Source organism: Phaethon aethereus (genome assembly GCF_964289735.1).
Source record: "Phaethon aethereus genome assembly, chromosome: 19".
Lineage (NCBI taxonomy): Eukaryota > Metazoa > Chordata > Aves > Phaethontiformes > Phaethontidae > Phaethon > Phaethon aethereus.
In genome coordinates, this window is record NC_138595.1 from 4,508,740 (window position 1) to 4,520,337 (window position 11,598).

Genomic DNA, 11,598 nt, shown 5'->3' on the forward strand with positions numbered 1-11,598 from the left:
GGCGCCGTTGGCTGCGTGAGGCGTCCGTGAAACGGCCTGTCCCGGCTGGGGAGGGCGCTGCCATGGCGGCGGCTGGCAGGAGCGGTAACCCGGCCCTCCGTGGAGCCTTTAATTAGTTGTCTGCGTGCCCGTGGCGGTGGACCGCGTCGTGTCACCGTCGGCACTTAGAGAACCCGGGGACAGGAGCTGAATATCCACAAATGTGTGACCACAGACATGGGTATATAGCTGTCTGCATTCTTCATGCTGTTTTTCTCTTCAACCACTAGTCCGGGTTTCACACAGTGCTTGTGCTCCACTGTGCAACGTCTGGCTGGTTCCTGTGTAAAACGTTAGCGCTCGGCAGGACTGGAGTCTGTCCTTTATTTGTCAGCCTTTTTCTTCATCCTTGGAAGGCTTTGGCGAGCTACGTTGCACTTCTTATCTATACCTTTGTGGCTCTGATAGCTAAACTTCATTTATGTTTTATTGTTGCGTGTGGTTTTCAGCTTGGGGCACACGTTCTAAGCTTTCAGATGCACTACCAGATATTTGTATGTAGACCATAAAAACAATCTGCATTCTTAATAAAATAAATATGAGCCTACATAATTTTTCAAAGTGTAAGTACTGGCGAAGACAGGAATAAGGGCTTGGTCCTGGTGTTTAATTCAGAAGGGTGAAAGCTTTTCAAGTGTCTGCATTTATGCCACAAGTTCACGGGTGCTTGTAATGTCCTGGGAGACCAGGAGTTAAAAGCTGCTTGGAAGTTAATGTGCTCTAAGGGTATAAAAGAAGCCTCCGTGGTTTTAGTTCCTAAACTCATGTTTGGAAATGCACTGTATCTGTCCTAAGAAAGCTCTTCTTAGGAGCCAAACTTCTTGCATGTTAAATGAGGTAAGTGCACAAACAATCTCTGGTTTTTGTTCAGCATTTTGCAAGGAGTTATAACCATTACAGTACCACCAGCAATAAAAGATAAATTATGTGTACTAGCACTGCATGGTTGCATTTTGCCGTTCACTCGTCAAACTGCTGCGGTGTTTAAATTCAGCAAACCAAGATGCAGAGCGTGAGTCATTTTTTCAGGCAGTGTCTAAATAGCCATTTTGGCACCATCGCTGAAGAGACTGGGGTCAAAGGACAGTACAGACTGTCCAGTGCTGTAAAATACAACTAACTTTACTGCTTTGTTTAATAAATTACTTACTATGATTCCGTATCTGACAGCTCCTAAGTACAGCAGTAATACAGCTGAGTGTTTAAGTAAACAGTCTCTTTGTATTAACTCACTGTAAGGTTCAGCAAATCTGTATGCATAAGCTGAAACATAGAGAGCAACTTTTGTAGGAAATACATTCCTGGCAGAACTTGTCTAGATAAGTCCTATGTGTAGCTTTCTTTTCATAAACCTACAGCCTATCAGCCTGGGTTATAAAGCCTCTCCCAGGTACTAGCCAAATATTCTCTCGGTCACTGGAGTGTAATCTTAATAAAAAGGAATTGTTCAATAAACATTCTTTATTGCCTTGCAATGTACCTTTTTAATATTTATATAATGTGTTGGATACTAATTGCAAATACTTCTGTCATTTACAGCAGTAAAACTTATTTTCTATTAGTAAGACCTTTTATTCTAAATGTTTTGATCTTCATGATGGAAGTTATGGCTTAAGTTTCAGAACCTTATCTGAATGCTTTTGGAAATGGAAGATGTGAAGTTGTTGACTAAGTTTTTTTGGGGAGGACAACACAACTATTGTCCCATTGTGGTCTCTGTCTGTTTCCTTTTTAATAAGAGAGTGCAGAAGTTAGAAGGGTCATCACTGGCAAAGTTGTTTCAGTGTTTTCAGAGATCTGTGTTACCAGATCTAGAGACAGAACTAGAGCCAGGAATACTAGGTAAGTCAGTCGTGGATAAATTGCACTTTAATTTCAGCTAGTGTTCCTTCTAATCACTGTTCTTCAGCTATTATAACACAAGAAAAGTCATGCAAGCAACAACATGCTTTGAGGAACTCAGCTGTTCTTGGTTTTTTAGATGAAAGTACTTGATGTTTCAGCAGTATGTGTTGATCAAGAGCCAAGATATGATTCAGATTTTACTGTTTTTGCTCACTTTAAATCATTCTGCCCTTGTATACTGTAATGTTCATGTAACTTCAAACATACATGAGTATACTTGTTACAGCTAGTTTGCAATGCAAAAATGCCAGAGATACGTAAGTGCATTATTAAAGTATACATTAAAAAAATCTTTTCATACTGTCATTAGTACAAGATTTACGTATATATCATATATTAATAGAGATTGCCTGGAGAAGTTAACTTTTGAACTATGTAACAGTCCCATTAACAGACTTGGAGATATTACTAAATACAGTACAAGAAGGGGAGGGCTCCTCGGGAGGGAGGAGTGTCGGGTTAGCACCTCCCTGCCTTGCAACAGGAGTCTAAAACTATAAGAGAAATGTTAATTCGCTTTCATTCACATCTGACCTAAACAGGCTTAAAAGAATTTCCTATCAAAAAGAGTAAAAAGATTTTTTTTTTCCCCCCGAGAAAGAAGTTTTACTTACAATTATTTTCTGTTTTGCTTTCAGCAATTCTTAGAGCTGCTGAAAAGCATGACTTCCTCTTCTGTTGTTGATAAACCTCCGGTAAGACGTGTTGCTATCTTCGGAGGAACTCATGGCAATGAGTTATCAGGGGTATTTTTGGTCAAGCACTGGCAAGAGAATGGAGCTGAGATTCAAAGAACTGGAATGGAAGTAAAACCATTTCTTACCAACCCAAGAGCTGTGAAGAAGTGTACTAGATACATTGACTGTGATCTGAACCGTGTTTTTGACCCTGATAATCTTGGGTAAGAGTAGTTGTACTTTCTGTTGTTTTACTTTTCTGTTTTGTTGTGGTTTTGTTTTTGTTTTTTAAATTGTAAGGAGCTTCCTTTCCAGACTAAAACATTAACACAAGTTCCACTACTGTTTTAACTGTGCAGTCACATAACTGAAATTACTGAACTTTAACCCAAAAAGAACAAATTGCGTGAGTGTTAACAGATTAATTTTAAAACTATTGCAGTAGAATGAGTCTCAAACCAACACATAATCTTAAATGCAGCATTTTAAATTAGTATTACATTAGCTGTATTTGTGTAAACTTAAGTATTGCTGTTCTGAGTTGCAAAGTAATTTCTCATGTGTCTTCTTGTGCAATTCAGCTGTGGAGCTCTTCTGAATACAGTTATACTTGCTGGAAGATAGCAGATAAAAGCAATTTAAAGGTAGACATCTGAGTATCTGAAAGAATGGCATACAAATCAGGGAAGTGTATTTAATTTCAATTATGTACAATAAAAGATGAAAATGTGAAATTAGCAAAGTTAGAAATAATGTATTGTATGGAAAAATGATAGCCAAAAAGTCTCATTGTTTTAGAAGAAATACAATCTATAATTACTGTAAAATAATAATTGATTTTACATTTTAAATAGGATTTTTTGTTTCTCTGCTTTTGAGACATCTAGTCCAGAGGCGTTTAGTTGCATGCTAAACAGGTAATTATGTTTCAGAAAGGTCTTAATGGTAAATAAAGGTGAATATCACTGAAAGAAATAGGTATCACATATATTTTGTAAGCATGGTTATTCCTATGCTGCACGTCTTTTCATCTGGCTTTTCATCTTAGAATTTTGTGGTTATATATTTGATTATTATAAAAAGATAAACAGACTTTTTAACACATAACTGTTGAGGCCATTCTTTTAATTGCTTACTTAGGACAAACGTATGAAAATAAAGTGGTTTTGTTTGTTTTCAACCGCTTTGAACATAGAACACTTGAAAAAATAGCAGATTAAGACACCTGCACTCCTCAGTAAATCCTGTTAAGTTGCCTAGTTCTGTTACAACACTACTGACTGTTTGGAATACATTCACCTGATCCCTTTAAGTGTAGACCATTCAAGATTACAAATGATTTTACAAAATAAGAAAAAGGAGAGTGAAATCCTGATAGTACTGAAAGTAATGGTGGAAGTCCCGTTGGTTTCAATAAGAAGTATTAATTTAACAGTCTTATGTGAAGAAACCTTGAATTTCAGAGAACTAAAGAATACAAAGGTAGATTATGTGATATACAGAATCATAAAAATTGAAAAAGGAGCTTGAGGGGCTCATGTAAAAATTCTAATCCACATTATGTCCCACCAGTAGATCAACTGAATGTAGACATTCCTAATAGATTATGTCTTGCCATTTCTAATACTCCAGTGGTGATCCCTCAGCAACCTCTTCTGATGCTTAAATACCCATGCAGCTAGTAAGGTGTTTTGTTAGTATTTAACAAAACTTGTCTGCAACTTAATACAAGTATTTCTTAAAACATTTCAAATATTAAATATCTTGAGCTTATTGAGAAAGAAAACTGAATTTAGTGCGAAAGATACTCGGTGCGTCTACATTGTACTTGGGTAGGCATCAAAACCAGATTTGCTGTCTATGTGGAACAAGTCTGAACTTACAGCAGCTTTCTACAGTGTTAATATGTAAGATAGACGTCTTTGTGTTGTACATCAGTTCCCTACAGAGCCCTTATACAGAGAGGAAGCCCATCTTGGACCTTTCCTTAGGCTAAGACCATTTTTTAAAAGTATAGTACAGATGTAGTTACCTGAGATTACAAGTGTTAAAACTCTGGAGGAGTAGATTTGAGGTAGCAAAATCTTCTGTAAGCTTTGAGGGTCAGGAGGACTCACAATAATGGACTGTAAAAGTCTGATCAGAATATGAGAAGACAAGAAATAAAACACGTTACAAAAGACCTTGTGACTGATGTCCAAGGTAAAAGGGCATGGACTGATATCTGAATGCTGTCTTCAGTAGGAGGTGGATCCAATCTTGGAAGTGGTTTAAGTTGTTGATAAATTTTTAGTTAATTTTCTGCATAGGGGGGGATTTTGGGATGTAAAGAAATAAGAGAGAAGTAAATAGTCTCCAGCTAAAGTCAGATCGAAAAATTCTTACTACCCTTCTGCACAAGATACATAATAGTACGACCTGTTTAACAATCATACTTGTTTTTTTCAACCACAAATTCATTGTTTCAACAGTTTGGTAATTAAATAGATTATTTCAACTCCAGTCGATTATGTAAAATAAAAAGAAAAGGGTATACATATTTTGTTGACTGTAAAGCCACGGAATGAGTTTACTAATTTCTTTGTACTGATATTAACAGCAGGACAGTGGTGGAAGATATTCCATATGAAGTGAGAAGGGCTCAGGAAATCAATCATATATTTGGGCCAAAAGGTAGTGATGATGCATATGACCTTATTTTTGACCTTCACAACACCACTTCTAACATGGGTGGTACCCTTATTCTTGAAAACTCCAGGGATGACTTTACAATTCAAATGTTTCATTATATCAAGGTAAAACTAATTTAAATGAACTCTTAAAATAGATTATTAGTTGTAATGTTGTATTACTGTATATTATTTTGTAGTTTCTTTAAATATGCTATTTTTTTATTCTGCAAAACTGTTTAAAATATTTAATCGCTTATAGGATGGGCTTTTTTAATCAGATATAATTAATAATTTGATTATAATATCAGGTAATTCAGATTTGAACTCATCATAATCTTAATGTATTAAAATGAGTGTTAGTAAGACTGATGGGCAAAGAGGAATGCTTAGAATAATATCTGTGAAAATGAATGTAATTTAATCTGCTTTCGCACTGATCTGTCAGGAATGTAGATAAATTTGGGTCACACATGCTAAATAGTTAAACATTAATTTTATGAAATAATGACATGGAAAAAATAATGGAACTGGGTAATGACAAATGTTCCCTTCATCAGTATTTATAGGAGTAGTGATACGTCTTTAGAAGCTGTTTGATTCTGCTGTTCCTGAAGCTGATAAGTATTGGTAGAGTGAGGTTTGCGAAAGTGTTGGCTTAAGCGTAATCTGGTAGAAGTACCAGTGACCTAGACAATGACTGATGAATCGAGGTTATGCCAATGGTGTGGAATTCTAATTTTTTTTTCCTTAGAAACAAGGTATATTTTAACATTGGATTTTTTTTTCCTTATTACATGCATCCCATTAAATGTTTATAAAATACTTGAAGATACAGAAAGCTTATGACTAAAATTATATGAAGAGCAATGGTAGGCAGTCATCAGGAAAGAGGCCTGAAATAGGTTTCTATGTCAAAAAAAAGTTAAGCCTTAATTCACAGTCTATGTCCCCATAAGAGAATATGTGTCTAACTCAAAAAATACTTGACATCTGCTTTACGGTATTTTGATTCTAAATTTTGAAACACTGATGAGTAGATTTTTCTTCCTGTTAGCAATTTAAGACTAGAACTGTGTTCAGTTATATTAGGAGACTGCAAAGTTCAGTGGAGCATGCCTGGCAGGAGTTAATGGAAAGGACACCAACAAATACAGCTTTGTATGTTTTCTAAAGATGTCCTACTTCTTTGAGGGCCATGAAATAAAGGCAACATATTGAAGACATTGTGTAAATTACTTCTGCATCAGTAATCTTTTGTGGCACAACATTTTAAAATATTTGCATAACAAAGAAATCTTTAAACAATCTCCACAGAATGCTTTGGCTCCAGAACGATGTCCTGTTTTGCTGATTGAACATCCTAGCTTGAAATACGCAACAACTCGATCTGTAGCAAAACATCCTGTTGGTAAATATGAAAAAATAAAGACTATTTTAACCCACCATAAATTCTTTAAAAATATGCCTGTTTCCAGATCTGTTCATTTCATTATGTTATACAGAGTGCTTTGATCACCAGTAGCTATTTGTTTGTCCATGTATTTACCGAATCAAATGTATATGATTATCTCTTCTTCTGCAGAGTTCTGATTTATACTTGGCTTACAAAATACAGAAGCCAGATGGCAATTCTTAAACTCAGTTAACCCACTGTTTGCAAAAAATATTTATGAGCATAAGGAAGAAGTAACAGCTTCAGAAAATAAATGTTTACATCCTCTAAATAAGCCTTGTCTGAAATGCTGGTTGTTAGCCAAGAAGAGGAAAAGAGAAGATGTGATAAAGGAAGGGGGAAATGATGTTCTGCATAGAAGTGGTTAACTTTTTCATTTATGGAACTATAACCATACAAAAAAAAATCATTAGTTTGCTTTTCGTATATTAAACAATGAGTTCTCTAAAATGCACCATGGAAAGATAGAATGAGGAAAAGAATAAGAGTGACCCTTGCTGTTACCTGAGTACCACACTCAAAAATGTACATACAGTTCTTTAAAACTGACTGTTAAGCTAAAGTTTCTGCTTGCCTTAAAAATTATATAACTCTACGTTACAATTCTGCTTAAACACAAACCACAGACCCCGTCAGACATCTATTTTTGCTGTGTAATCTAAGCATGTGATATCTTATGGCTGTATTAATAATCTCCCTCATCTTCAAACAGGCGTGGAGGTGGGTCCCCAGCCACAAGGTGTTGTTAGAGCTGATACTCTGGACAAAATGAGGAAGATTGTCAAACACGGCCTTGATTTTGTGCAACTTTTTAATGAAGGTAGAGTAAGTAATGAGAGAAGATAGGCTCCTGTGCCATGTCAGTGGACTATTTCAGGAAAGTTTTTTTTTTTAAAGTAGGATGGGCTACAACAGTTTACAGTTAAACAGGTAAAAGGGGGTGGGGGAAGATTGTTCTCTAGACCACCTAAGTGTGGCATCAGAAAGTCAGAATTCCTGTATAGCTCCTTTGGGTAGCTTTAAGGATATTTCCTCTTGCTGAAGATTCAATAAGTACACTTGATCGTAAGCTTACAGTTGCTTTGAGCATCTGAAATACTAACTAACAATATTTGTATAGTAGTATTGTACATGGAGAACATACATAAATTAATACTAAGAAAGAAGTGTTTAATTTACATGCCTTCTGTGCATTGTTATCTAAAATGAAAGTCAATAAATTTTGTAAGATTGCTATACCTGTATACTATATAAAATACATACTGACCAAAAAATAGGTGTTTATAATTCTTTTAGGGTACATTTTGTCAGTGGGCTTATTTTGGAAGTAGAAGGAAAAGAACATAGTTTTGCATGTCAGAATCTCCATTATTGTGCTGGAATAGTAAAGATTAAATAGCTGATACCATTTTGTGTTGTGCAGCACTAACACACACAGGCTTTTCATTGATTTCATCTACAAAATATATCTTTTTAAGTATACAGTGAAAAGTCACATTTCAGCATCAGATTTAGACCTGGGCTTCATATACTACGGTACATGATGGGACAATCTTTCTGCAGCTTGCCTTCAAGGGGACAAAAAATCTGGAGCTAGACATTTTTATGTTATATGAGCTAATCACTAGTTTGTAAACTTTGAGGTACAACCTAATGATTTAAGCCATTCTAAAGAGAATAACTAATGCATTGGTTTTTTTAACAGGCAGTTGTTCATTCTGACATTAAATTACATTTATTCTTTCTAGGAAAGCAATTTCCACCATGTACAATCGAGGTTTTTAAAATAATGGAGAAAGTAGATTATCCCAGGAATAAAAATGATGAAGTTATTGCTATTATTCACCCTAAACTGCAGGTAAATCCTAAAATAGTTTCCATTTGTGACATTTTGTGTTCCCTCTGCTACATTGTAGTATATCTAAATAGTAAATATGTAAAACAACAATACTGCCAATGGGTTTATCGAATATGTTAGACCTTCCCTATAGTAAGTTCTGTCACTAATGTCATACAGTATTTTGTTAACTGACTTGGGAATCACTGTACCTAACATCACTTTTGAACCTAAAACTGAAAAGAAAAAGGCAATAGGATAGCTTATATTCTATAATATAAATTAATTTTGAATTCTACAATGAGGGTCTGCTTTTAATCAACTGTGAGCATATGCAGTTTCCTTTTAGTCCACCTTTACCAGTGAATTCCATACAAGCCTGAAAATGAGGGCCAGAACCCTGAAAAGACATACTGAAGATTAAAAGGAATTATTTTAAAAGCTTTTGCCGTAGACTGGAAAGAATATAATTATTGAGCACAAACTCAGAATCTATCACACAAAATATACAAAAACTTGAAAGTAAATATATTCTATTTATTTTCTTTCCCTAAGGATCAAGACTGGCAGCCACTGAACAATGGTGATCCTCTATTTTTGACTCTTGATGGAGAAGTAATTACATATAAAGGGGACTGTACAGTCTATCCAACATTTATTAATGAAGCTGCATATTATGAAAAGAAACAAGCTTTTGTAAAAACAGTAAAAATGACACTCACTGCAAAACACATCAGATCCTCAGTCTTAGACCAGAACACTTCTTAAAAGCTTATTACAGATTTTCAGTACAAAAAGTAGATTTCTTCTCTGCAAAATCCAGTGTTATTCAGTAGTAATTCATGGAATAAATAAATGCAGAATCTAATTTTAAACTGTTATTTAATTAACATTGCTGAGCACTTTTAAGATGAAACATACTGTCATAATGCTAATTATGATTGTTTACTTGTTCTAATACATTGTTATAGGTGCAAAGAATAAATACTATTTTTATGAAGTTTGTTAGTTCATACTATATTAAATGATTAAACAATGTACCACATATGGGTTAGTGGCTATAAAACTTACATCCAGCGTCATATCATCCACAAACCTACCCCAAACCAACACTTTTTAAAATGAGGTGATCGTTGAAACTAATTCCTCAGATAAACATGCAACATATGTGACAAAGGAAAATATAGGGAGAGAGAACCAGAGTGAGGGTATGTATATTAAAATTCTTTTGTATTATCTGCATTTGTGATTATCCCCTACTGCACTGAAGTAGAAGCCTTAGGATTTGTTTTGTTTTTCTTTTTATACTTATGAAGATATCAAATAAGCCAAAAACATGAGATTTCTGAGAAAAATACACTAAAATGACATGTAAAGCTTTTCAAATTTAAAGCATTACAGGATTAATTCAAGCTGTTTCTGATTTAACATTAATTTAAAGAGTTTAAATTTAGAAACTATCTGGTAGTTGGAAACATAGTGGATCAATATTCAACTTCAGGAAGAAGATGCGCTTATCCCATGGAAACTCCTGAAGAGAGTTTCTATTGCAATGGAAACAAGAGAAGTTTACAGCTTTAACTTTCTAGGTGAGTAACCTACTGCTTATAACATTTTCCAAATAAAATGTTAATGAACTGTTGTACCCCAAAAGTTTTCAGTGAAGAAGGCAAGATTAAGTAATTGGACAGGTTTTGATGAAGAGCAATGCACAAACCATACCTGAGTATTTCAGAATGGAAATTAAGAATAATTCCATATGGGGACACTTCTCAATTTTGAGACTCACTTGTTCTATATTTGTAGAGAGAAAGCCTGTCACAGTAGCTGAAAAAGAAAATGGGGATTTAATTAATTTTCTCAAGTTGTTTTTAACATATTTGACAATAATTGGGGATAGAGAAAACATTAAGAACTTTGCATAAGGATTCTATTTACTGCAAGATTCATTCCCTAGCTAACCCTCAAATTATATTTATTGAAAAGTGATGTCTTCCTTATTTACTAAGCCAAAATCCTTTTTTCCTTGCTTTGTGTAACTCCTATGGCAGTAAAATAAAAACACGGGACTAAATGTTTATTGAATTACAAGTTTTATTTAATTTAAATAAACATTGTATAAAAAAAGTACAGAATTATCTGCTCTAGTCATTTTTCATAATGTTCTCGATCAGAGCCTCGCGATAGGAGACAGTATGTGTGATCCGGAAGGGCTCTGTGACTACAAAAGGAGGGTATTTTCTTAGTGAAGAACTTTTAGAAACAACCCCCCAGCTTCTTCCTCAGTTTTATCATACAGTTTTGTACCTGGACATTGGCACAGCACACTCCTCATTTTTTTTATGCCTTCCCTGTTTTATGGCTACACCTACAGAGTGACCTCAGTACAGTGCAGTGTTTTCAGTGACAAGTCTGCCCATAGCAACACGGAGTACAGCGCAGGCTAGTTTATTCTGGTTCCTGAGTATATATGAAGAGGTATTTTTTTTGTACAAAAACTGGCACTCAAAATAATCCAAACAGAACTGCATAGTCCCAAGGCAATATTCTTTGTTGGCAGTTTCCATGCAAAATTAACCAGCAAAGATGAAAGATTCCAAGACCACAGGAATTTTTCGTCTCATACTCACATATCCTACTAATGCAGCCAAACAAGGCTCAGATATTACACTAGTCTATTGATAACGCATAAATGTCCTTCCCCTTAAATTCCTATGCCCTGTAAAAACACAACTGAACTGAAGATTTCAGTTTGATCCCATCCATCCAGGCCATACACGGTAGGAAGCACAGGATCTGGCATCTAAAGAAGACTGGTTGGGCAGCAAGAACCACGTTCACCATCCCTGCAAATAGCTTTGCACTATCCTTTCCGCTGGAGAGTTCCCTCATACTCTCTTCTGTGTTAAAGTCTTTTGGATCATTTTGCCCACAGCAGGCTTAGCTGTAAGAATCCAACGCAATTCATATTATCATTCAAATGCAGAACAGAATTCACCTGAGTCTCTCCTAAAT

The 11,598-nt window shown here is 35.2% G+C and overlaps 1 protein-coding gene across 1 annotated transcript; it reads left to right on the forward strand.

Annotated features, from left to right (window-relative positions):
- Positions 1 to 813: 813 nt before the first annotated feature.
- ASPA (aspartoacylase) lies at positions 814 to 9,351 on the forward strand (the record flags this gene model as incomplete). The annotated part of the gene is made up of 7 exons (XM_082008372.1): positions 814 to 876; positions 2,583 to 2,845; positions 5,221 to 5,416; positions 6,608 to 6,701; positions 7,459 to 7,566; positions 8,495 to 8,604; positions 9,139 to 9,351. 7 exons carry the CDS (start codon positions 814 to 816, stop codon positions 9,349 to 9,351), a joined length of 1,047 nt encoding a protein of 348 aa, XP_081864498.1.
- Between the last annotated feature and the right edge of the window lie 2,247 nt (positions 9,352 to 11,598).